Below are 26,633 nucleotides of genomic sequence, written 5' to 3'. Positions count from 1 at the left end.
CTGGAAATCAAGTTCATATAATAACTTACTTACAACAGTAAGTAACTTCCTGTTTCTAGTCATTTTCCCAAACCGCAAAGCACAACCGTCTCTGTGCTGATGTCTCAGTAAGTAAACAATGTACTGACTTAGAAAGTTCTGATATTGGAGACCAAACAGAATAAACACACGCTGTGGTCAGTCTTCCTGGAATGGTTTAAGCTTAGTCTTCAGGATTTTATTTATTTATTTATTTTTGCATGTTGTCAGTTCAAATTTGAAGACGGTCAGAGAAACGCTGTCGGGTCCATCAGCAAGGCCTTAAAGTGATCTGTTCTCCAAGTAAGCGAAGAGTAAAGCATAGTAGCAGTGAGGGAGTGAGTTTGATGTTGTGGAGGCTCCGAAGTCAACTGCATAAAGCCAGTGAGATCAAAATTCTAATCGTACTATCCAGTGTCCACCAGACGAGGAGAGGTTCCTGGTTCTTCTCAAAGTCTTTCCTTAAAATCATCTCAAAAAGGAGGGGGGCACGGTGGCTTAGTGGTTAGCACGTTTGCCTCACACCTACAGGGTTGGGGGTTCCATTCCCACCTCCGCCTTGTGTGTGTGGAGTTTGCATGTTCTCCCCGTGCCTCTGGGGTTTCCTCCGGGTACTCCGGTTTCCTCCCCTGGTCCAAAGACATGCATGGTAGGTTGATTGGCATCTCTGGAAAATTGTCCGTTTTGTGTGTGTGTTAGTGAATGAGTGTGTGCGCGTGTGCCCTGTGATGGGTTGGCACTCCGTCCAGGGTGTATCCTGCCTTGATGCCCGATGATGCCTGAGGCTCCCCGTGACCCGAGAAGTTTGGATAAGTGGTAGAAAACAAATGAATCTCAGAAAGGTTTTCCTTGTCACAGTCACCTCTTAGCAACTTTTAGTAAATCTAATTTTAAACTTCCAGAATTCCTGTAAAACTGATTTGTGACTGTGTTTTACTTTGCATCCTTGGTTTAAAGCACTACTTTTGGCAGAATCACTAAACTGCACATCATCCTGAGAACGTTATCTTCCCCCGGTGAAGCATGGTGGTGGGAGCATCATGTTGTGAGGACGCTTTTCATCAGCAGGGACGAGCAATTTGGTCCAAGCTGAAGGAAATTTGAGGAAGCCAAGAACAGGGAAATCTTGGAAGAAAACCATATCAAGCTTGCCAGAAACAAACTCCCGTTCTGGATCCTGCCAAAAAGCAGGTCAAAGTCTGGCTGCTTTAGGAAAAATGCTGTGTCTCACCTGCTTCTTGCAGTGTTCACTTCCTTCAATGAATGAATGTGTAAAGTCCCTGACTGGATTGCAAGGGCTGACTGCACAAACTATGCACATTTAGTGTTAATCGTTCTTTTACATCTAGAATTTTCTGTAAACCAACCCCACACAAAGCAAGAGAGGAAAAGAAAAAAACAAATACCATAGACAAACTGCATAAAAACATTTTTATTTAATTGCATGAGTGATGGCAATTGCTTAAAAAGATGATTATGAAAAACAGATTTATGGCTTTTGTAGAGATGAGTGGAAAAAACATCCGATAGCACCTTAATATAAAAAGTTTACAGATATATTAACAGCTTCATCATAAATTCTTTTGTAAACATAGCAAACTAATATAAAATAGTCCTGAAAATGACAACAAAACAAATTGTCAAAAGAAATGGAATAGGTTGTACAGGAAACATAGGAATCTATTACACGAGAAGAGAAAATCCAATCTGAGGGATCTTAACGGAGAGAGAGAGAGCTTGGCGTCATGAAGACATGACATGACCTTAATGACATGTTTGAGGATAATTGGGTATGTTTTGTTTGTTTGAATAAAATCCAATCATTTCCAGACCAAAGTCTCAATTTTCAATCGAGTCATCGAGTCGTTTAAGAATACTTCACAACTCAAAGATAGAAATGATGTGGTTTTGCGCTAACGGTATAATAATCCTCGTTAAAATGAGTGTCAAACAGAAGGGAAATCGGTTGACTGGAAATATCCGTATATTTAACACGAGGGTCATGGCGATGTTTACACAACCTGACAGGGATGTCACAGGGTGGTATGAAGTTGTCACATGTCCACACACGGTGTTGGGAAAACTTCGTTTATGGTGGTGGGTTAAATCGCAAACGCGTACGAAACACGAGGATGTCGTCTGACAAGACGACACCACAGAATAAACACTTATACAGAACACTGAACGTTTAGAAACGAATAATCAACTTAAAGGGCGTTTCGGAAAGCCGGAATTTTACCAGGCGTGTAACCTAAGACCAAGAACAAGACTATCTGATAAGAACGAACATGACCTGTTATGTAACCTGATTAAGTTAAGTATCCAAACTAAGATATATATATTTAAGTGAAATGCCCTGTTGAGGACTTCATAGTGACAAACATAAACGTACACAACCTGGCACAGAAAATCAAGCGACAAATGCTAAAAAATAAGTAACCAGCAAAATGTGGTCTTGTCTTACCACACTCTCGAAAAGAAAAATTAAATAAATACATGCAAAGTAAAATTCACTATAAAACGCTGTAGCGCTATCGCTCACGGATAGTACTCTTATTATTGCTACAAGTTTTTGACACCTAACATAGAATGAACTCGAAGGATGTCAGTGTCTAATTCAAATTGTACACTGATGAATTTTTTTTTACTGTTGTACATAAAATATGCATATTAAATAAGGAACAAAAAAACAAACAAACAAAAAAAAAACATACACGTTTCACTTTGCAATAACTTTACACAACTATGCTAATGAAAGATGTGCGCTGATGTACATGTAGACAACTGAGAACATTCAGAGATTTTGTGATTTTTTTTTTTTTTTTTTAAATGGAAGACTTTTGAGCATTTAATCGTTACAAACAATTCACTGACGTGTCTACTCTGCTACAACCTGAATCAGAAATCAGAATGAATGCGGTGTAAAGACTGGTTTAAATTCATGACACAAGCATAGAAATCCCTCAAACGCGTTTTTTACGCTTCGTTGGCTTCTGTCCAGTAAAAATTCTCAGGTAAAAAGGTGATTTCTTGCAGGAAAACATAGTGGGTGTCTTCTGGTGCCAAAAGTGTGCTGTCTTGTGAGTGTCCACCAAAAAAAAAAAAAACAAACAGCATTAAGGTGTAAAAAAAAAACCCACAAACAAACAAACAAAAAAAAACGTTGGTACCTGATAGTCAGTTAATTCCTAACCTCTCAGCTACTGGCGCTCCCTCTCAGCCCTGGCTACCGCAGGAGGACAGGCTGTCATAGAGAGAGTCGCTGAGGGATTCAGGGGTCTCTAGGACCTGGGGGTGGCTAGGGGAAAGTGTGTCATCAGGCCTCTCTCTCACCAGCTCTAACCCAGGTTCTCTTCCCAGGTCTGGGTTGACTGCAGCACGTCCCTTTCCTCTGCGCACCGGAGTCGGCTGCTGGAGACTTCTGGGGTCGCTGTCACGCCTGAATGGGACGTCACTAGTCTTCGAGCGCTGTACACACGGCATAAATCACATCAGAATATTAATTGAAAAGGTATGAATGATATGCCACGGACAAATTCCATGCCGATAATCTATCTGCCGAGCATGCACATGGTGCGACATTTCCGGCGATTACAGCGTTATTATGATGCCATTCATGGGTGGAACCAACACTGAGGAATTATTCAGTACTTAAGTGGAAATATAGATCAGGTGTCAAAATCTTCCAGTATCCAGACACAAAAGTAGTAAAATGTAAAATATGTTTTGGTGTGAAAACTAGATTATAAATGTATCTGATACTGTTCAAATGATCTGTGCTTTATACCTGAATACATCATTCAATATCTGCAGCTTAAAAAAAAAAAAAACAGAAATGGAAATAATCAATATTTACCAATAGTTAGAATTTGAATTCAGGAATCAATACTAGTCTTTAAAATATTTATTAAATGTGGCCAGCTAACATAAATGCAAGTTAACGAAAATCAGTGAAAACGCTCTTAGATGGAATTCATGCCTTCTAGGGAGGCGAAGGGAGACGCCTCGTTTTTTTCCTGTCTTCGCGTACCCCAGCATGTTGAAACATTTTATTCTGGTTTGCCAGGGACGCTCACCATCAATCCCACATGGTAGTCTTATGAATATTTATATGTCTAGTGGCTTATACATATTCAGGAACACAGATATATAGCTCCAACTGTGCTGCGTGTCATGAGATCATCATCCAGATGATTATCATGATTCTTTTTATTTTTTTCCCCCTATATTGAAGAACTTGTATGTACAGCGAAGAGTCATTGGTTGGACGAGAAAAGAGACCTCTGAGTATTTGAGCGATTAAATAAATAAATAAATAAATAGTCAAGGAATCAATGTCAGTAGCACCGAAGTAAAGCAAAAATACACCAAAATAGTATAGTGTTCTATAGTATGGACCTAGTATAGTAGGAAAGTATGATTACTAAAATATTTTCCATCCCAGAGCTCAAATAACAGACTCACCCTCCTAAATGAGCTCTTCTGGTTCACTGAATCTAAGGCCTCTTCTACTCCAAGATAAACATCAGACGGCTCTGTTGATCCTTTGAGGTTGGGAAATGTCCAGTTCTTCATGGAGCCAGATCTTACGGGTCCGCCACAGACATCGGCCCCTTAAAATACAAAGATGTTCCATAATTCATCAAATACGGTTGAAAGGCATAAAAATAACAAAAGTTTGGGGATTAAGACTTGTACTGAATATTTCATGTAAATATGTAAGGAATAAAACATCATGGTGCTGCTTAAGGAAAATTGATGACTGACGGCTCTGTTTTTCCTCTTAAAGATAAGACGACGATAAATTTGACTGTTAACACGGTCGTAACTCTGGCGGCTCTTGGCAAAAATATGAAGGTGTAGTTTGCCTTGCAGTTGGTATTACTGTCAGAGCTGATGTAACCTCTGAACTTCTGACCAAACAAAATCGAGAATTCTACGGCACTATAATAAATATTTAACTGTAAGTCAGATTGTAATGTGCATAGTTAATCGTACATAAAAGAAGAGACATCAATGTAAGAAAATTACATTAAGCACCACCATCATCATCATCTACAGCATTTAGCAGACACTCTTATCCAGAGTGACTTACTTTTTTTTATTATTTCATTTTATGCACATGAGCAATTGAGGGTTAAGGGCCTTGCTCAGGGGCCCTGCAGTGGAAACTTGGTGGACCTGGGATTCGAACCAATGACCTTCCGATCAGTGATCAAACACCTTAACCACTGCGCTACCATCTCCAAAGGCACAATAACTCGGGGGTGGGGGGGGGGGGGGAAGAAACACAGCACCAAACAAACATCAGTACCTTCTTGACCCATGTCGGCAACTTGGCTGGGTGCAAGCATGCCTTCCAGTGGGGTTCTGTCCATTTCCTGCCCCATGATGTAATCTTCCTCTAAAGACGATAGCTCTCTTTCCAAAGTCCAGGCCTTGTGAGGAATTTTAACTCCTGAGCCATGTCTTCCCTGAACAAAAGTAGGATCGTTCTCCCCTTGGGCCTTTCCTTTGGGGACACTTTTACATCCAGCGTTCACACTATAGTCAGGAAGAGGAAATGTGCCAATACCACTGTCCAGGGTGTGTGTGGAAATTCCAGAGCCTGTAAAAACCAGTCTGATATTAAAACAATTCAACCAAATGCTAAATATTTTGCATGAAACCAATATGGCAGCTGCTGAAATTAAAAAGAAATAGAAACTTTCATCAAATACTTTCATCAAAAAAAAATAATAAATAGGTCCATTGTAAAGATGAAATGCATCTGAAATAAGACACCTATATTTAAATCTTCTTTAAAAAAAAAAAAAAAAAAAAAAAAAAAAAAGAGCCATCACAGTAAAATCACGTGTTGGGATGTTGCTGCTCTGTAGGTGTGACTCATCATAAAAGCCACAGGAAGAGACATGTCAAGCAACCTGGTACTAGACGATCAGGCCCAGGCCTGTTTATGAGGTCATGCACAAACCCATTCATCAAATACATCATTTTGGTGTGGTACATGATTGTAGCATCAGTCAGCAGCCCTACCTGCAAAGTGCTCGTGGTGAATTGAATCGGCCAGGTTCTCATCAGACACCCCATCCACTTTAGTCATTAAAGATGCAGCCTGAGATAAAACACAGAAGTCGGCACGATTATTGTAATGTTTAGCTTAGAATCGAAAGGTATAGATTCCGGTTGCGGGTGGTGACATACAAACATTGAAGACTTTACCTTTTCCATGTCTTCACTACTTCTTGTCTGACAAATACCACTTGTGCCATGATGGCTGAAGACAGGCCTAGTTTTATAATCAAAAGACAAGCGTCGATGAGCCACGCCGATACCTCCGACATCCTTTCCATCGACCCTTTTAGAAAAGCAAAAAAATTTGTTCATTATTTAATAGCGCTTGAAGTATTATTTCCACTACACTCTCTTACACAAGGGCTACAAATGCAGGAAGGAATGACTAAGTGAGAAAGCTGGATGCGTAAAGGAATACGTAAGTAGAAAAGGTATGAACTTGCCACATCATACATACCGGTTAAGCAGCTGCTGCATGAAGTTGTCTGATGGCACACCCCTGTACATTACAGACAGCTGCCCCTGAGCTTGGTCCATCACCACCTCACAGGAATGTCCCTTTCCTTGTCGGTCCATAGCAACGCCCTTCACGTAGGCACGTTCCTCTTCCAGGGCTTTGTGTAGCCCCTCTGCTTTTTCCATTAACATGGATATGTTCAAGCTCTCGCTCTCTGGCTTTTTAGTAGCCACTTTAGAATCCTTTCCCCCTGAGGATATATTGAGTTTCCATTCTCTCTTATCATCTTTGCCTTTTGTAGCTTCGGGTTTCCGATTAAGAGCTGGCAGCTTACTTTTCCGCAAACCGAACCAGTTGGCAATTCCGCTGGAAGCCTTCTGTTTAATTTCAGGTGTTTGACTCTTGTCCTGTTCTTGAAGCTTTAGCATATTTTCCTCAATGCCTTTCATGACCTTTTGCTCAATGGAGGACTGAGGGCTTGGTGCGGAGTGTCGCTTTTCTTCAGCTGCCTCTGTAGGCCTTGGAGGTGGAGGAGGAAGGCTCTCCCCGAATGAGTTTGTCTTCTTACTGGCTCGGGATTGGCTTCGGTCTTCTGATTTGGACAAGTACCTTGGAAGCTCCTGGGTTGGTTTTCCATCTCGATTCAAAGACGGTGGTATGGTTTTAGTGGGAGATTTTAAAGAAATCCTGTTAGGGCTGCTACTGTGGGGACTGGAAAGGTTTTTCCCACTGTATGAAAGACTATGTGGTGTTGCATTTTTAGCATAGCTACGCAAAGCTTGTGCAGCTTCTAAGTTGCTAGACAGCGCAGGCATTTTAGATTTAGGGCTTTCTGGTTTTGCAAGGGACATTCTAGATGATTCACTTTCCATCTTAGAGATTGTAGAGCTTGCAGGTACTAATTTGATGCCTTGATCAGAAAGCTTTGAGACAGTGCTGTCCACATGACCTGCAACAAATGCTTTTTCTTCAATGGAATCTGTACTTTTTAAAGCTTTATGTTCTTCAGGTTTGATGTCAGCAGCTTTGTTTTTGTCACCGGTTCGTGGAGGTATTTCTTTTTTCTCCGTCGCCTGGGAGCACGCCGATTCTTCTGGGTTCCTTAGCTTACCAAGTGCAGCTAGCCTTTCTTTAAACGAATGGCTGGATTCACCCGAGTGTCTACCTACACCAGTCTTCTTGGGAATGGGTGGTGGATCGGTTTTTTTGCAGGGTGATCCTGCACTTGGCATGTGGTCTTTCACGGTCTCGTTTTTCTCTTGGCTTCTGGACCTCATGCCACTCATCTGTGACTTCTGTGAAGATGACTGACTAGGCAAACTGCGGTGGTTGGCCTGCTTATGCCATACAGGACTGTCTGGGCTCTCTTCTTGGTCTGAGAAGTCAGAACCTAGTGAAGTGTTTTGAGATTTGAAACTCGTGGGCCTCTCTAGACCGAGGCTTCCTATCTTCCCTTTAACTTTTTCTGTGTTAGAGCTAACATAACGGAGGGCAGAACTGACCTCCCCGAGAACCTGGGATATATCTGAGCCACTGGCATTAGACAGATTAGGAATATTTTCGTAGTGTGGTATTTTCTGTGGTGTCTTTTGCGAGGGAGCACTTTGTGTAGGTTTGCTTCCTCGACTACTTTTGGGTATGCCACAGTTCAGCTCTTTTGGCACCACTGGAGGTGGATCATCAGACAGGGGTGGGGAGGTTGGAGCAGAGTGTGTGGATGGATAAGGCTCCGGTTTGGGACACGGTGGCTGCTTTTGCCTTTCTGCTGTGGTTGCTTTGCGGGTAGCAACCGGTGAATGGTGCACCTCATAGTTGTTACTGCGACAAGGGATTTTTGAGCTGCGTGTTAGCTGAGGGCTGAGACGGGGAGGATTGGCTACTGGGGTACGCTCGCCGATGGTAGGAATCTTGAGAAACTTGAGCAGTTTTGAAGGCGAGGACTTGACTTCTTTTATGCATACCTGGTTGGGGTTCACGAGTTTAGAGCTATCAACCTGAAGGTCTTGTGATGTGCTGTCCTTCACAGGGACACATATATCATCTAGTACTTTTGATGCTGTATGATTCTCACTGGGAGAAAACAGTAGCCCTTTATGCACAGGTTCGCTACTTTCTACCTCACTACATGTGTCTGGCAGGCTGTCAGTCAGACCAAGATTAGGTAACTTGCAGGTGACTGGTTGGACATCAATATCACCTTTCTGCAGAAATTCTTCAGCATCTGTGACTTTTTCAAGGTTCTGCGTTGCTACGGTTTTTAAGTGCTTAAAGTCTGTTCCTAGAGTACTTGCATCATTCATACTCTCATGACTAGTCTGTTCACTGGCAGTGTTGCCACTTTGTGATAACTGGGAGTTCAATAAAACATCTGATATTCGATTCTTATCTCGAGTCTCTCTCTCGGACAGTGCAAGAGAATTAGCTGGTGCATGATCAGGCACTCTGTTATGGTCTCTTTCAGGAACTGCCATGTTGGCATAAGAGTCAGGGTCATCTGTTGATAGAAGTTCACTGGATGGATCAAGACCTTTTTCGGTCGAAAGAACAGATAATTGGGCAGATTTCCTGATTACTAGGAGTTCGCTAGTACCCGTTGTAGGCTTCACGTGGCTCTGCAAGTCTTGGTTCTTGTGAAATTCAGGCGGAGCCAGGTTGAGGTTGTCTATAGTAATGGCATTTGAAGTGCAGCAATTGTGGCTACTGTTGGCTAGACTGATCGAGTCCTTATTGGACAGAATCAGGCACGTGTTACAGCTTCCACACTTTACACTATTGTGTTCTGCTCCATTGAGACCGATACAAACATCTGAACAGGAATGGGGACAATGCGTTTTAGTGACGTTAAACCTGGGAGAGTTGTCTCTGCAAGCCAATACAGTGTCCTTAGAGACCAGCGCTTGGCTATATTCACAGAGGGAAGAGATGCCGGAGGAACGATGGTAGCGTAGAGGATCCGTCTCCTCGAGCTTCCTCAGGACCTCCAAAATGTGTGCTTTCTTTTTCAGAAAAGGAGATAAGGCATCCATGGAGGAGGTGGAGCTTTGGGTTTCAGGAAAGCAAGTTTGTGCACACTCTCCATTTCCCTTTAGAGTAAGACCGACATTTAAGGAAAAGAAAGTTCAGAAACTTCAGAAGTTCAGAAACACTTTTATAGATAAATATAGATAAATACTGTTCAAAACAAAATGCATCGTTGAAACTTTTACATTTAAAACATTGGCCAAAGAAAAAAAACTTATCGGGGGTCAAATTTTACTATGCTTTGTGTTCTCTATTGCAGGTTATAGAATTCAGTCCAGGTTTTTTTATTTTACTTTACCTTAGATTGTGCAGTCCTCTGAGTTTCAATCGGTTTGCTTGTATCAGTGTGCTGGAGTTCAGAAATGTGTTCCAAGCAGGACCCAGTCTAAAATTCAAGTCAATGTGTAGTGTTAGTTCTCCTGGATTATCTACTTTTAATTTTATACAACAGTCTATTCATATGTTCTGACAACCGGCGTTCCAAGAGTAATCATATTTAGCACTGACAATATTTCACCATTTGTATATTTCTGCTTGCGGCATGAAATTTGATTTCTAGCTACCTTTCTAGTTTGTTAAATTGACAATTAAATTTTCAGGGCTTTCGGGTTGGTCTGTGCCTTGCATAACCACATGCAATGCTTTATTGTGGCTTCTTTGCGAATTCCTTTGCGTACAGAGTGAAACTTTCTAATCATATATAACCTTGATCCTTGTGTTGGAAATGTCAGATACTCATTTCTTGTGTACAGAATTCTTGCATTAAACCCATAAATAAATGTTGTTGTTCTGAATAGTTGTAATTACTTACAGTCGATTCTTAAATATAAAATCTACTCCTAATAAAATGTACGATATTATCTCTGAAAAACGCATCTCTGGTTTACATAGCTATTCTGTTCACTCCCTCGGATAAATCCCGTACCGCCACTAAAGTAAACAGGAAAGTGCACATTTTCCTCAATTTGGCGTACAAAATAAACAACAAACGTAATAGGGCGTCTAAATACAGCTTTCCTAAAGTAGTACAAAAACCGCAGCTTTATGGCATTGTTTGATTTGTTTTTATTCCGAGTTACCTGCTGATGTACACATGACTGATTGTGCAGTTTCTCTTGGAGGAGTTCGCACAGCGTTCGGTTCTGCCTCTCCAAATCAAACACTCGCATTTTCAATTTTATGCACTCTTCCCGAAGATCCTGAAAAGGGAATACGAGAATACGGGCACTTACTAACCGTGACAGATGGCAAGAGCTTTAAACAGACACTGTTTGGATGCACGAGCAGATCTATTTATTTATTTATTTAAAGGAAAGAGAAAATGTACCTTTTGGTTGAGTAAGGCTTGGACGACATGGTTGGCTACCTATCAATTAAAAAAAAAAAAAAAGCATTTACATTTACTTCACTTCAGAAACATTCCTATAACACTGTTTTGTAATTTTTATTTAAAAGGGTTTATGCTATCAGGCTCAAGGACAAAGTCTTTTTTGTGATTCATTTAGTTTTCGTACAAAACCTTGAGAGTATCTAAAACCAGGGAACACTGGAATAAAAGATATAAAACAATTCCCCTATCTGTACTGAGGCAGGTTGTCAGAACTCACTTCATCCAGGCATCTTTCATAAGCCTCTCTCTGGCTCTCGTTGGCGAGGGAAAGGGCCGAGTTCTCAGCCTGGACGGATATAAAAGACGCTCGTTATTCGACGTACTGATACTGAACAGATATAAAAACTGTTGAAATGTTCCCACGTTGTCTTTGCGGTACAGATGAGTGACTCACTTGAAGCTCTCGGACACGCTCCAGGAGCTCGCTGCTGCTCTCCTCCTCCAAATATGATTCCAGATCCCCCTCCTCTGACTCCAGGTCCTCCTCGAGCGCTCGGTGTTGGGTCTCCTCAGACATCATCATTACCTGAAACCCCAAAAAAGTGAAGCGGTTCTTTAGTTAGTGCACACAATATACAAGTGAAAAACTATTAACCGCTGTAAAAAGTGGCATGATTAACTATTAACCGCTGTAAATAGTTTATTTAATTATTACAGATGTCCTTGTAACTTTGCTTTGCTAATGGAAAAGAGTGACAGAAAACAAAGGTGTAGGATTGGTATAAAACGAGTGTATGAGTGAGGGCTTTGGGGCAACCGGGATATCAGTGAGACTAATGGACCAGGCTTTGGCTACAGCTTTATTGTAATAAAGGAGATTAAACAGATCTAAGCGCTCTAATCACACCACTGGATCACGGCCATGTCACAACCCCTGACTCCAGCTTAACTTGCATTAGTGACCATGACACAGAAGCCTGTTTCTCATGGCCTACTTACGCTCCATAAACAAGGACCTCGCTTTGCAGCCTCCTATTTTCTGACCAAGCCGACCGGGTCGCTAGCTAGTGGAAGCATTGTGCAAAGCATTAGTCTGTTGTCGCCACTTGTAACAAAGACTCGTAGCATTCAGACTATTCGACCTTCTCGTGCCCTACATAAATGCTGGAGTCAGAGTCCACCCCTTCCTGTTATTGCATTACCAGAACCTTGACCTTCACTAGCCACTTGGGATCATACCAGTACACCAGCTATCCTGTTGTAAAACTCAATCTGAAAAATCGATTGGTGCATTCATTCCATTCATAATTGATGCTTTTAACGTTGAAAAGTGACACATTCTGCCTCGGTAGAGCCAGCCAGTGCCTGTGCTTGCACTGAATTGGTTTAAGTGGATCTGCCTCTTATATAAACCAATAAATGCAAAGTCCATTGGGGCCATGGAGTGGAGTCCAGTGGATTTGGAGCACATTAGGAATGTGCTCATAGGAATGATTGATACTCGAACAGAAACAGCTCAGAGAGCATAAGTTCGATAAATTTCATCGAAGAATTTTGTTAGGAAAAAAAGTCCTTCCTTATGCACTGAACACATTCGGCATTAACCGGTAGCGGTGCTGCCGGGATCTTCACATATTCCCCAGAAAGGTTCGTGTGGGTTTCCTTACAGCTCCCAAAAACATGCAACTGGTGGGTGGATCTGCAGCTCTAAATTGCCCTTACCTGTGAAGGAGTGTGTGAATGCATGAGTGTGTGCACGTGCTTGGTGTTCCGCTGTGGGTGTCCTCGGGATAAAAAGCAATCAGTGAAGAGGAAGCAGTAATTAATAAAATAGCAATCAAACAAACAAAGTGAGAATGCTTTGCCTAGTCAGAAGCTGCATGACTAGTTTAACAGATACTCTACCTCTGTGAGTAAACTTTAAATGTTTTTAGTTGCATCATGATCTGGTAGACATTGGGTGATCCAAACGGTGCATACAGTACAGAACATGTCTTTCCTTTCCAAAACCATTCTCTTAAGTAAGAATAGATTTAGGTTTATCAGACCAGCTGGAATAACACTATGGCACTTTTCAGTAGCCATCCATTTAAAAAGCTGTGCAAATATTACACATGACCAAGTAACTATATATAGCACCAAGCTGAAAAAACACCCAAACCTGAGCACTTTTTTCTCTCTCCCTGTGCTGGCAGACTGAAAGGTTGTGGCTGTTTTGTATCTGCTTTTGACTAAGTGCCAAAATGTCTTCGCTTCACAGAACTGTTCAAGGCGCTGAGATACACCAGGTATTAAATCCACAAATATAGCTTGCTGGCTATAAGGTGCTAAGACCGGAGTAACACAGAAGATAATCTTCTTTATATAGATTAAACTCCAAGGTTATATAGATGCCGTTGTGTGGACGGTATTATATGAGGTAAAGATCTCGTTACAGTCATCGTTTCTTCCGATCAGAAACGACTTGCTTTAAAAAAAAAAAAGCACGCAAAGCTCTAAACGTAAGCATGTGTGACGCAAGCATACAGCTGGGGATTTTTCCAACACCTTCTGACACCAGTAAACCTCAAAACAAAAGAGTCTGGCTCTGCACTCGACTATCAGTCATAATTGTAGTACAAAAGTAAAACAAAGAACTCAGTCAGCAGCATCAGGACTGGATAAATCGTTAGGATGGAACAAGCAGATTAAGTATTAGAGCTTTTTTTTTTATTATTCCATTATTCAGGGGAAGGTTTGTTAAGCTTTAAATAGAATGTAATCGCCTCATATTTCTATGTGTCACAATGAAGTGAGGGTCAGAATCGAATGTTGTTTTTCCTGATAACCAAAAACCGTTAAATGTCAATATTTAAAGCTGACAAATGTCATGGTTACATAAAGTCACCCCTCTTTTATCCACTTATTTTCTATAGGCTAATATGAATGCACATAATTAAGCTCCTGAGGTAAATGACATCGCTGCTTACAGCTGCTTGAAAGCCTGCTTACGCTGGACTGGGAACGCTCGCTGTTCAGTGTATTTCGCTAACCCTTTAAAAAACTGCATTAACCGCAACAAAACTCAGGATTTATGCTGGAAAAAAAAAGTATAGCCTTTGTTTTTTGTTTTTTTTCCTGCATCCCTGGTGATCTGCTGGGGGTCAGACTGCACAGGAAATCAAGCCTGTCCTCCGAGATGCTGCAAATGAGGCGGTCGTGGCTTGCTCATCTTTTCTTTTCATCTATGAATCACTGTCGAGGAATGAAAACTGAAGCCATGAGTAAGTCAAACCCACTGGGGCAATGGCTAAATAGTCTAATCTCGTTTAAGTTTCGGCTTGAGACGATTCAAAATACAGCAATTAGCGGGGTTTGTTTTTAAATGACAGAACTACTAGATATGCTTCCAATGCAATGATCTGAAGATTACAAAAACAACAACACACACCAACAAAAACACTTTACCCAACAATTTCATTAAAAGGTTCCTCAAGATGAAGTGAGATAGGGACACAAACTTACTGCAGAACTACCAAGTGATGCATCAGTGTCATTCACCACTGGCAATACCAGAAATACAGCCTTTTAAATGTGTACATTAGATGATTGTGGGCAAAAAGCCTCACCCTCTAAATTAGACGATGAACAAAGCGACAATGTCTCAGGCACTTCTGCAAACATACATGGATATTTTTACCCACGTGAACAGTGTTTTTCAAAATGTTACATCAGTGATTTATGTCAAATGGTTAAAGAAACGGGATGTTGAGAGGCAGAAAAGGAAAAATCGGGTAAAAACGCAAATAGTCATTAATCTTCAGTAACCCATTTATCTTAGTCAGGGTCGTGATTGGCCAAACGTTAAAGTGGAAAAAAATGTTGTTAAATTAAAATAAATAAAACAAATAAAATATATATCCTACATTACAAAACAGCCTGTGATGTCTGGGGGGGTGGGATAGCAGACCATCTCCCTTCAGAATCCCTTTAGGAAGTGTGTGCATAAGCAGCAAAAGATGTGGTTGGCCGGCTTCACGAATCTCCAAGGGGAAAAGTTTTCCCTGGTTGATAGCTGCCATATGATAAAGAAGAGACCAAATTTTTGGACTTTTTTTTTTTTTAACATGTATGACATCTCGATGCTGAATGTGTTCACTTCTAATCACTACATAAACACCTTCAGTCTCTGGTCGCTTGCAGCCAACAGGAAAACAGGTCAATCTTCTGACTAAATGAGCTTAGCATCAGTTTGCTTCTGGCTCTGGACCATACCTTCGTGTGCTAAGTAGGTCTATGGATCCTTCTGCGCACGCCAGGGTCGGTGTCAAAGTTCACAGTCGGCACGGTTAAACCTGCTCGAGTAGAACTAGCCGACTATACCGCGTGCACCTCTGGAGACAAGAGGGAGCTGAGATCCGTAGCGCAAACAAAAGGGAAGACTATAGGCTCCATGCTAACAAGATTCTTGGCAGCACTAGCAAGCTCCTAGCACATAATCCTACTATATACTGAGTAATAAACCTAGCAGTAAAACATTGTACTGTAGCCTTAACAGGGCCCCTCATGCTCACTAATCTGTAAAGCAGTGCGTTTATTGAACCCTCACTGCCTAGAGACTACTGTTCTGCACTTTTGAAATCCAAAGCCGAAAGACGTTTATCCCCGAGACTTGCTTTAGCGTATAATCTCACCTTCTTCATAAGAGCTGCTGCTGTAGTCATAAAAACTGTCCTGTGCTCGTCCCAGGGCTCCTCATAAAGAACATCCTTTCAGCTTCCTGGTTTCCCTTTACTCCTCTACACCTGTACACACTAAACAATGCAGGATCGAGCGCTTCGAAATCATTCGTTTAAGAGCCTGGTTCCTCTTAGCGTTTCTTCCTCGTGTCATCTCAGGAGTTTTTGCACGTGGCTAACGCTTCTGGCTTCCTCATTAGGAATCAAAAATCAACATCCGGATTTCTGAAAAGCTGTAGGATTTCCGAAAAGCATAATGTCTAACCATAACTAATAATAAACTTCACCTAGATGTTTGTATTTGGAATGCAGAGAAATGGCCAGACCTTTGTTTTCCGCAATTTCCACTTGTTTCTGAGTCACCGGATTGGCATGATGTCCAGAGGACTGTCTCTTGAACATGACTAAGGCTGCAAACCAGAGCTTCACTCGACACAACCAGACTTTATAATGCATGGCGTTCAGACACTGCAGGCGAGTATCTGTTTTTGGAGACATCAAATAGAAACACAAGCTTTTATCTGACAATGTGACGGATGCAACATGTCTGAATGTTGGCATACTTGCTGATATGATGGGGGGGTGGGGGGGGGTAGATGGTGCTGGCTTATAAAAGAGTATCCAAAATGGAGGATGGTGGAGTTTCAGGATTAACGTGGCAGAGAATACTGATGTTTATTCCCCCTCCCCGTAAAAAAAAAAAAAAGACCATAGGCAGCAAATTTCAAGGTCCATCTGGACATTGGGGAACATTTAAAAACCAATGCAAGCAAATTCATGACACACATTTCCTTATAATTTCATTAAAAACAAAAATTGTCCTGTAGAAATAAATTCTTTATTAAATTTTAATTTATATTAAAATCTATTAGAAATAAATTAGATGTCACTTTTGTCAATATTTTTTTCGTAAGCTAGTAAGTACATTTGAATCACTTCCTGTATATATAGTGTATATATAGTATATATAGTGTACAAGGTTATTTGGGTTTATGCAAATGTAATGTTTATGCAAATGTATATGTTGGATGGATTGAAGGATAGAAGGCTGGAAGGAAGAAAGGAAGATCGCTAGTACTGGGAGGGGTGAAATGAAGCCACTAAGAAGGCAATCAAACAGAACTGGGGCTCTGGGATCCCCAAACCTTGCCTCCATCCCCCACACTCCAGGGGTTATTAAGAACCAAACCCATCCCCATCCGCAGAGGCAGTCTCTGATTATTCACACCCTGCACAAAAGCCCTGCAACACAGAGCACCATCAAATTATTGATCCTATTTTTTGGGGGGTGATTTATGATCTAATAAAATGATCAATTGGCTCAGAACTGGGACTTGATGGTCCTCTTACGCATAGAATGAAAAGAATTAGCGGAGAGGTGTCAGCTGCTCATTTCCATCTAAGGAGCAAAACAAACATTAAAGCCTGGCCTCGGTCCCCATGGGGGACATTATTTTTTCCTTCTGATACACACTATTCTGAGGATAAACCTGATCTCTACAGGGTGAGACTCTGAACCTTTGCATTAAATTTAGAACACCTTCAACTGTGCAGTTCAATCAAAAAAAATTTCCATTTTCAACCTTGCATTATCCACTTAACGGTGGCCTAATGCATCTGTGACGGGCCTAAAACCAATGCACTCGCTGACCCGCCGTTCCGCTTACATCCCTGTGAGTGCTAAAGCAAGATAACGGCGAGTCAGTCTGCAGCTACATAAACACACAGTGTCCTTCACAGTGCAGTACACCTCGCTTCTCAACAGTACATCTTTTAAACACCCCCACCACCACCACACACACACACACACACACACACACCCATTTGTGTCTGCTTCAAAGACCTAGAAATTACCAAAACACACAGCAGGGAAGACAAATAACCGGGACGCCTCTGTCTTTGAACATGTGGATAGAAACTCTGAAAGCGGCAGAAGGTGAGGTGTGAAATAAGCTGTTAATTTGCTGCCGTCTGACTGCGAATGGCGCCGTTTTGTATGAGTCAGGTTATCCGTCTCCCCGAAACGTGCTGAATGGTCCGCAAACTAATGAACTCTGTTACTTGTGTAGTGCAAACAGGGCAATTTAGGAATAATTCAATTGTCAGGTGATCGGATGGAAAAAGACTTCAATTCTTTAACACGCCTTTCTGTTCACGCTTTTAGCTTCGTTCGATCAAAAAGACGTTAAAACAATAGCGATGCTTCGGATTCACCTTGAAACTGTAGATTTATAAAATATCCTTCTATTACCTTGAGCTACTTTAGGTAGTTTTAGAACAACTAAATATGTTATTTAAATCTTTAAAATACAAAAGATGCCTTTATAAGAGAACAGGAAAAAAAAAGTCTTTAAAAATCACTTGCTAAAAGTTTACTATACCTGCACATCTAGTCAGATCATCCTAGGCACCTGAGGACAATCCAGGTAGGACAAATGAGACAGAGGAACAATATACGTGTTTCGTTTGCCCTTGTAACCTCATATTAGACATGACCCTATGTAGACCTTTCCTACACGTGTCTCTTTCCCGTTCTGGAACCCGAGCGAATGTCTCCAGGCTTCAGACTGTGGTGCTTCCTGTCTTCTCCCATTGTTCCGGGGAGAGTGAAGCAGTCGTCCTATCCGTACAAACCCGAGTGCACTATGACAGCTGTGGTCCCCCGCCACCACCTCCCACCTCCACCTCTCTTCTCTTCTCTCCCTCCTCCAACTGCTGCTGCCCAAACATTAACCCTGCAACTGCTGGAGCAGCCATAAAAAAAAAGAAGGGAAGAGGGGGGTATATTTCAAAAGGCTCTGCCATGCACAAAAGACAAAGATAGCAAAGGGAGGATATCCTACCAGTCACAGGGAGTTGTGGAGTTACCCAGGCAACGTGGGCTTCGTCCTGAGAGGGTTGAGTAAAGGATGGATTGGATTGTGACCGTAGTTAATGATAGTCAGTGAATGCAAAACAGACACAAAAAAAAAAATCGCCTTCTTTGTTTATAGAACTCAAATAATCCAACGTCCAGCACAGACTTGACTTATTAATTTCCCCTCTGTTAACATACATCTTTTTGACAAGAAGACTAGTAAAAAAAATGAGAACGAGGTCATGTCAAAATCGATCGGTAAGTGTCCATGAACAAAAACAGCATGATGATTAACATATATGCAAATTCAATATTCAAATGTTAAAAAAGAAACTGAATTTTGTGTCCGTGATGGGAAATGTTTCCATCGACTTCATCACTACAGCCCATAAATCACCTTAAATATCACCACAAATTTAAAACATTAACACGAAGACTTTTTTTTTAGGTGAATTACTCAGTCCCACGTGGCTTAATTAGCGCCTGAGTGTAAATGAATATTAATCAGCTGACACCGATTCAATACACAAACCCACGTGATTTCGGAATCGTGACCCGTTTCTAAGCCGCCTTTTAAATTCGAGGTACTAAGACGCCGTGATAAAATGCAGTCAAGCCTGTCATTCCAGCACGAGTATTCCCTAAAGGATAACTGGCTGTTTTCCAGAACAACAAAAGGCATCGTTGTGAACGATTTATCAGAAGACATTCTTAAAATACCGCGTCAACCTTGTGGTTAAGGGGCCGATGAAGAGGCTCATCAAAACCATGCCTGAACCCTGGATCGAGCCCCTGTCAACCACCCCTGTCACCGGAATTACTCCTGGGGCAAAACAGTGGCTGTGTGTTAAAAACCAAATTGGGTGATATGACCCAAATGGAAGAGGGGTCACATGTTGTCCTGGAGCCAACATTCGAGTGGGGAGAGAATCCGCAACAAAGAGCCATTGTGATCCGGCAAACACCACTTTCGCTCATGAAAGGACTGAACGATCTGTGTATTCGGACACTCCAATGCTCAAGCCTCGTAAATATCCCGTACGAGAGATCAATAAAAAGGTAATACGCAACAAAGTGGGTGGTAATGCATCGATAAAGGACCTAGATCTGGTCTGGAATCTCTAGGTTGTGAGTCTTCGCTGCTATTTCAAGTATTCGCAATGTACCGCTCGGCGACGGCAGGACAACTGGTGAACACTTGGGTAAGTCAGAAAAGCCCCAGGTGCTGGATGCCTTTTGTATTAACATGAACATAAGTACTTTGCCAAGCAATGTCTCTTGGAAAACAGCTGGACATTTAACATAAGTGGAACATCTGGTTTAAAAAAAAAAAAAAAAAAAAAGAGGACAAGCTATTACAGTGGAGAAGATTTTACTGATCAAACCTTAGCTCTGAACTGAACCATCCGATTTAACAGAGTAATTTGGCCAAGAAGAAGAACGGGAACAAACATCAGGATGCAGATGTGCAAAGCCGATAGAGACGTGTCTCTGAAGACCTGCAGCAAAGTACTGACCTGTGCAAAGGGGGTGGGGGTGAATACTTACGCAACCAAGAAATGTCTGCGTAATCTTGTCATAAAAAAGGGAATTTAACACCTCCAAAATGTCTAAGTGTTTAAACCGAATGGTAAAAATTCCAAATAAAGCCATAATAAGACGAAATGTGGAAAGTTTCACAGAGGCTGAAGATGTTGTACACAGTCAGACCAAAAAGTGTTCGATTATCTTGTAAACCTGAGATAAATCCTGGTTCTGTTACAGCGGACAGACGACTGACTTAAAGATAAAGATAAGTGGTAAAACAAAAAATGTTGTGCCGAGAGTTTGTGCATTTGCGGCGAGTTCGGATTAAGGGAATAAATCAGAGTGCCGGCAAAAAAAAAAAGCCCCCATTGAGAGCGAGACAGCTTAATGGGCTGTAATGTGCTGAACTCCATGTGAGGTGGAGGGGCTGATCTACCTTTTGGAAATGTGACACTAGTCTGGACGAGATGGAGGGGGTGTGTGTGTGTGGGGGGGGGGGGGGTGAAGGAGGAGGGATCTGTATGCAACCATAACTGAACCGAGCCTTGTTGTGCACTCTCTTTTCTCTTTCAAGTGACTGAAGGCCACAATGATACAAATTGCACAGAACCTGCGCCTTCCCAAACCGTCTCAATCATCATTAGTGAAAGCGATATTGTTATTTTTTTCCGCTCGAGTCTACGTGGGGGGAAAAAAAAGGGATCGGAGGGTGAGGATGGTGCGGTTACAAAAGACTCGATGCGGCCACACCCACGGCCCTTTCAGAAGCAAGCGCATCAATTCAATGGCTTGTGTGAGCAGTAAATACACTCGTGTCCAAATATAACCTGGCGGCATCGACGCAAAATTTGCCTGAAAACCTTGAACAAGGATCGGCTTGAGGCATGTGACTACAGTTACCACCTAGGGTAAATGTCAGGCTGACCAAAAGAGGAAGAAATCCGAGCCAGTTCCTCTATTGACGGGTAAATAAAGATTGCAGGTGAAATGAAACAAGGAAGGGAAATGTGCACCAGTCAGAAAATGAGGAACTTGGTATAAGAGGAGCATATGCTTTGTTTAAAGCTTGGTATGCACACGGTGTTGACCGGAGCCGCTGTCCCCTGGCCGATGGTGCAGTAAAAGGCAATGAAGCCTTGAGTTCAGTAGGCTTCAGGGACAGAATGGCAAAACATCTGGATGGCATCTGGACTGCACCGTTAGCATTCATTCTGCATTGTGCTCACACTGTCCACTCGTGGCACAGTAATCCAAATATTCGTCTTTATTAATGAGCGCCGAACGTACGCGGACGACGCGAGGGGCCACGTTCCATGTGCTCATTAATCACCTTCACTTCTGCGCCTGTGTTTGAAGTCCTATGAGAATTCTGCTGCCAAAACAGAGTACCGGATGTTTCTGGGTGAATTCAAGAGGCTGCTTTAAAAATGATGGCTTATTTGCATATATGACACAAATACAGCATAGAATCAGAGTTAGTTTTTGAGGAAAGGGTTCGGCGGTAATTAACGGGACGCGAGGTCACGGGACCCCAAACCACTGAGGCTTTCTTTTAACAGGCTGGTGGTAAAAGCTGTTTCAAAGAGCTCTATGAATGTAGCCATTTGCACCAGGAATGTCAGGAAGAGCCCCTTCCATATGAAATGGACCACACTAGGCCATTTCTGATGGCATTTGTTTAACTGTTGTTGCTGTCCAACCACATCGTGGACATTTATCCCTCAATTGCCCAAACAGGATATGCCACTGACCTGGTTTGCTTGAATTGATTAGGGCTGCATTCCGACGCACATTTCCTCTCATCGCCGGCATGAATTGAATGTTTGTTGCTGCTAAAGACTGGTGCTCTGTAGAGTGAAGAACCAGTCGAAATGTTTGTCCAACCTCAGCTTCTTCTGAGGACTGGAGGCAAAGCAAAGCTCAACCCGTTTTTTGCAAACACACGCAACCTAACACTTACAGTACTCACTATCGGCTTGCGCTCGACACCCCAAAACCCTGCAGTCACGAAACATGATGTACAGTTTCACTATTTATTTTTTAACATATTATTAGACATGGCGTGTTTCGAGTTACAATTTTAGTCCTAGATAAGATGTGTAAATAAAAAGGAAAACTGCCTCCTTCACATGAGCCCCGGCAGCTCTGATAAAGGTGGACGACCCCCAGAAATGAAACAAAGGCAGCAGGGGGGGAAGTGCAGCCAATGTAATTGCTTTCTTCAAAATATCTGCAGCGCGTGGAAACAGAGGCGAGGTCTTGCCGACTCGGCACCGTGCTCCCCTGCTGAGATCCCCGGCTTCCCTGAGTAATTGATGAGTTCTCCACATGCTAATGTGCACCACCAATCCATAAGCAGGATACTGGCAAGATGGAGAGCAGAAGGAAACTCGCTGGTGGGAAGAAAAAAAAGATAATAGGGCAGCCCTAACAAGGCAGCGAGAGAGAAAGAGAGAAGTTTTTTTTCCCCTTTGTGGGCAAACATGACCATTTTTACCAGACAAGTCAAGAAAGGGAATGTAATGACCACTTTCATTCTCCCAAGCTGGCCAGAGCAGGCGCATGGAAGCTCTTGGAGAACAGGCCTAAGCTGCAGAGGCCCAAGCAAAGGTCCAATTTCACGGTTGAGTCTTTACAACTGTCCAGAGTGTGGCGTTCTGGGTGCCTGAATGCGGCAGCAGGAAAAGAAAACGGTACAGTGTCGGGCACATTGTTTCGGCCGTGTCAACTCTAATGGGCGTTCACATTCTTTCCACTTGGACTCGGATGCTTTTATAATTACCTCATTTGGCTGAGGCTTTTATCCAAAGTGACTTGCAATTAAAAGGCTCAAGGGCTTAACCATAACATTTTAGTGATGATGGGATTTGACCATATAACCTTCAGATTAGTAGCCCAAAGCTGTAACCATTTCTCCATACCACATAAATACAGCAGACATGCAGAACACTGCGTTAAATGACGAGTCTCAAAACAGCACCACAGTTCACAACAGCACTTCCCATTTGGTTTGCTTTTTGTGCTCTTTTTCTTTTGTTTTAGCAGCTGATCTGGCTCCTGGCTCAGTGGCATGATCAGGTGGCTGGACGTAATCTCACAGGACCTTTCTGGGATCCGGGCCATGGAATAACATCATGAGCCCCGAGAAGGAAAAACAGACACTGTTCACTAGCTACACAGCAGCCATGTGGGAGGCGTAGCATAACAATGTACCATGCTGGACAGTATCATCCTTGAGTGCTACATGAGGACAAAGTTCTATTGCACAGTTTTGAGCTTTAAATAATTTGAAGGTTACACGGTGTGTGACGAGAGCCGGTGTTAGTGTCAACAGCTCAAATGCTTCAAAAAGCGCCTCTTTTTTCTGTAAATCATGCTTTCTAAAAATATCATGGTTACAAAATAATAGAGTGCAAAGTGACACGCTAAAGTACCGAAATAAACATCTATACTAACTAAGGCTTGTTGTGAAGAACATTCGTGTTTATCATACTAACGTACTGTAAAGATGAGATGTAGAGAGAGAGAAAGAGAGAGAGAGAGAGAGAAAGGTTTTTAAACTGATAGAAACCTTCTGTAACTTCAAAAGGTTTTAAATGACACTCAGTTGACAAACCATGCATAATTTTTAGAGCTTAATCATTTTCTAGGAGAACTGAGACTATTATTGCACAACAGCTTGAAGACGTCCAACGAGAAAATCGGCATCTCACCCAGCGCCTGGAGCAATGTGTGTGTGTTTGGTGGGGATGTCATGTTTTACTAGATCAGTGGAGACCAAATCTCCTTATAAAAATAGGAATATCTAACAGTTCTGACCTTGTGGGAACATCTGACTTTTAACCACAATTTAAGGTTGTTGTTGTTTTTTTTTTAACAGAAACAGCAGCTTTTAAAAGAGCCAAAAGTTTAAAATTAGATTTAGGTGTAGGCATAAAATTCATTATTTACATTAATAATTATATCAGTGGAAGGTCCTCACAAGGACAGTGAGAAAAAAAGTTAGTTAGTGAGTGAGTGAGTGTGTGTGTGTGTGTGTGTAAGACGGATACACCCTCACTGGTATGTTTACAATTCATCTTATAAACAATCAAATGAAGAAACAGTGTTCGGCCATGGTGATAACTTGTCCAATAGAAAATAAAACTACCATTTCACACACAGAGTGAAAACACAGTGTGGGGGGTTCAAACGTGACCATTTTAAATACCTTGGGGGGGGGGGGGGGTTGCAATCACAAAACCGAGAGGTCATCTGCCTTCCATTAGGGACGACGCATGTCCTCTGGGCATGAGAAACTGATCAAAGGCTAGGACGAAGGAGAGATAATCGTTTTGATCATGGGAGTAGCTCACAGCAGCCACGAAACCATGACTATCTCGAAAATCAAGGAGCCAGTCCTTTACAGTCAGAGCAAAAGGATTGGCCTTTTTCAGTTTATATCTTACTGTCCATGGCTTTCAGCTATTTGTTTTGTTTGGGTTTTGTGTGTGTATGTAGCATCCTCTGCCTGACTCTTGGGTCGCGCAGTGTCCGGCTCGGACTCTCAAACCTCTCAGCAGGATTGAATATCATTAACTTTACTGCACCGCCTTGGAATTTTGACCATCGCAGCCTAGGTTGTAAGCCAGCCTTAATATAGGTTTTGGCCATGGGGTCCTTGCAAATGTGAAAAACATCTGTAAAATATTAAAGGGGACGGGCTGGAGGAGGAGGAGGCGGGGGAGGAGGGCATGCTTTTACCCTCAATTACACTTGAATTAGTTGCTGTTTTAGGGGTAATACAACATGGGTGCTGCCAAAATGAGCCATTTTTACAGTGCAGCCTCTCAGCACAGAAGCAAACACAAAAAACTGCAGAATGTAAACAAAAAGTGCTACACAGAGGAGGAAAGTAGGGGGTTTATAAAGCTTTAAAATCACATACTAAGGTCAGTTCAATGACGAGGAGTTAAATGTATATAAAACTGGGCTTGGTTTTTATAGTATTATTAATGAGCTATAGTGAGTACAGTGCTGCAAATATGGCCTCCGGTATTTAAAATGGTATTTAAACACACACACACACACACACACACACACACACACACACACACACACACAGCATCCTGTCCGAGCTCAGGCAGGATATCACAGCCTGCATCCTCAAACCCGGCGTCCCAGTTAGCCGTTAGCTTCTGGAGAAACACGGTTTGGTTCTAACACGCGCGCGCACTCAATAGTATGTTTTAGTACGGCGTGCGCGTGTAATTATTACTATTTCGGACAAAGTGTTTATTTTGGCTTCGTAAATCGCATCATTTCCGCTTAGCCGCTCGGCTACGTTTAGCTCACTCAGCGCAATTCCAGTGTAGAACAAGAGGTCGGTTTGGGGGGAATAAAAACGATTAAAGAGCGTTAAAGTGTGTTTACCTTGACGTGTAACGGCTCCGGAGATACGCGGGTGGGTTAGATATCCCGGACAAACGCGCTAAGAGACGCCTCTGAGTGCACGGTGGAGCTCGCAGAGAGGAGACATGTTTCTCCCGAGTGTGACTCGGATGTTTGGTCGTCGTGTCTCGCCGTGTTTAGGGCTCGCATGCAGCGCGAGGCAGGAAAAGTGATGTCATGGCTCGCGCTCGTGCTCGCGCTGCCCGCCCCGTTTGTTCATGTGCTCCACGTAGGCCTGCCATCACTACAAGCTTCATCACACACACGCGCGCGCGCGCGCCGAGTGCGTATAAGAATGAATTTACAGCTTTACAAACGTTAAAATTATGTAAAGGTCATAAAAATAATGGCATAAATAAATATATGAGACGTTATATATATAAACACATTGGAATACCAGAGATGGATATTAAAAGTACATATAGGTCACAGGATGTCAAGCAGCGCTTTTAAACGTCCTAACAAATACATAAAGACTGTGGTGAAGGATCAAAACACCTACAGAACAAAAATAAAGGTTTTGGAGAACCCCAGAAAGGTCCCAAATAATTTAAACAGAATAAAATAAACAGCTGTATGTGAGTGAGGTCCTTAATAAATACAAAATGAATAGAAGAGTTCTCAAAAGAGTGTGTTTATATATCTATCTCTCTCATATTCATATATATATATACGTATACATATACACATATACACACACATATATATATACACACTAATATATATATATATATATATATATATATATATGAGAGAGAGAGAGAGAGAGAGAGAGAGAGAATAAAGAGAGAGTCCCAAATGAACACATTATAGCAGGGTGTCTTGTCTGGAAAGGGCCAGAATAGGTGCAGGTTTTTTTTTTTTATCCCACATTTGTACGTCTGTAGCAACTTGTGTACTGATTGGAAGGTTTTATGTTCAAATCCTATAACTTCAAAGCCCTTAACCCTCAACTGCTCAGATGTCCAGATAAGATAAATGGTTACGGGTGTCTACCAAATTCCTCTAAACATAAAATGTAAATTCCAAGCCACACCTGATACCTGTTAAATCAGCTGATCTTGACTTTCAGTGAGCTATCAGGTGTGGCGTTTGCTTAGCTGAAATATTCAGCTCCTTTCTAGATAAGAATCGACAGCCAACACAGTGTGATGCAAATGGTCTTCAATATCCCAAATAAATACATGATACAGGGAATGG

The 26,633-nt window shown here is 42.0% G+C and overlaps 1 protein-coding gene and 1 long non-coding RNA gene across 5 annotated transcripts; one reads left to right on the top strand and one right to left on the bottom strand.

Annotated features, from left to right (window-relative positions):
• Positions 1–796: 796 nt before the first annotated feature.
• Positions 797–1,849, top strand: LOC125140049. Its single transcript, XR_007139270.1, has 2 exons — positions 797–860; positions 976–1,849. It is a non-coding gene; the product is annotated as an uncharacterized LOC125140049 (long non-coding RNA).
• Positions 1,440–25,841, bottom strand: nckap5l (NCK-associated protein 5-like). 4 transcript variants are annotated; one of them, XM_047807147.1, is made up of 13 exons: positions 15,575–15,701; positions 11,356–11,487; positions 11,179–11,247; positions 10,899–10,937; positions 10,651–10,770; positions 9,870–9,956; positions 6,551–9,633; positions 6,241–6,376; positions 6,055–6,133; positions 5,333–5,626; positions 4,483–4,631; positions 3,189–3,486; positions 1,440–3,095 (listed from the first exon to the last, which is right to left on the bottom strand). In XM_047807147.1, exons 1-12 carry the CDS (start codon positions 15,602–15,604, stop codon positions 3,235–3,237), a joined length of 4,470 nt encoding a protein of 1,489 aa, XP_047663103.1. In that variant the 5' UTR covers positions 15,605–15,701; the 3' UTR covers positions 1,440–3,095; positions 3,189–3,234. The 4 variants fall into 4 exon arrangements, with proteins under 4 accessions (XP_047663103.1, XP_047663104.1, XP_027000784.2 ...); XM_047807148.1 differs by having other exon boundaries at positions 3,212–3,486; XM_027144983.2 differs by lacking the exon at positions 15,575–15,701 and adding an exon at positions 25,416–25,841 and having other exon boundaries at positions 1,440–3,486.
• Between the last annotated feature and the right edge of the window lie 792 nt (positions 25,842–26,633).

The sequence above is a fragment of the Tachysurus fulvidraco genome, chromosome 23 (assembly GCF_022655615.1).
Source record: "Tachysurus fulvidraco isolate hzauxx_2018 chromosome 23, HZAU_PFXX_2.0, whole genome shotgun sequence".
NCBI classification, from domain to species: domain Eukaryota; kingdom Metazoa; phylum Chordata; class Actinopteri; order Siluriformes; family Bagridae; genus Tachysurus; species Tachysurus fulvidraco.
Note: the sequence above shows the minus strand (reverse complement) of the source record. Positions and strands in the feature narration are given on the sequence as shown.

Coding starts and splice junctions, on each gene's coding strand:
- nckap5l (XM_047807147.1), bottom strand. CDS start 15,604: ATGACTACAGCAGCAGCTCTTATGAAGAAG. Junction 9,957..10,650: donor AGTCATGTGTACATCAGCAG/GTAACTCGGAAT, acceptor CTTGAATTTTAG/ACTGGGTCCTGCTTGGAACA. Junction 6,134..6,240: donor GTAGTGAAGACATGGAAAAG/GTAAAGTCTTCA, acceptor GTTTTATCTCAG/GCTGCATCTTTAATGACTAA.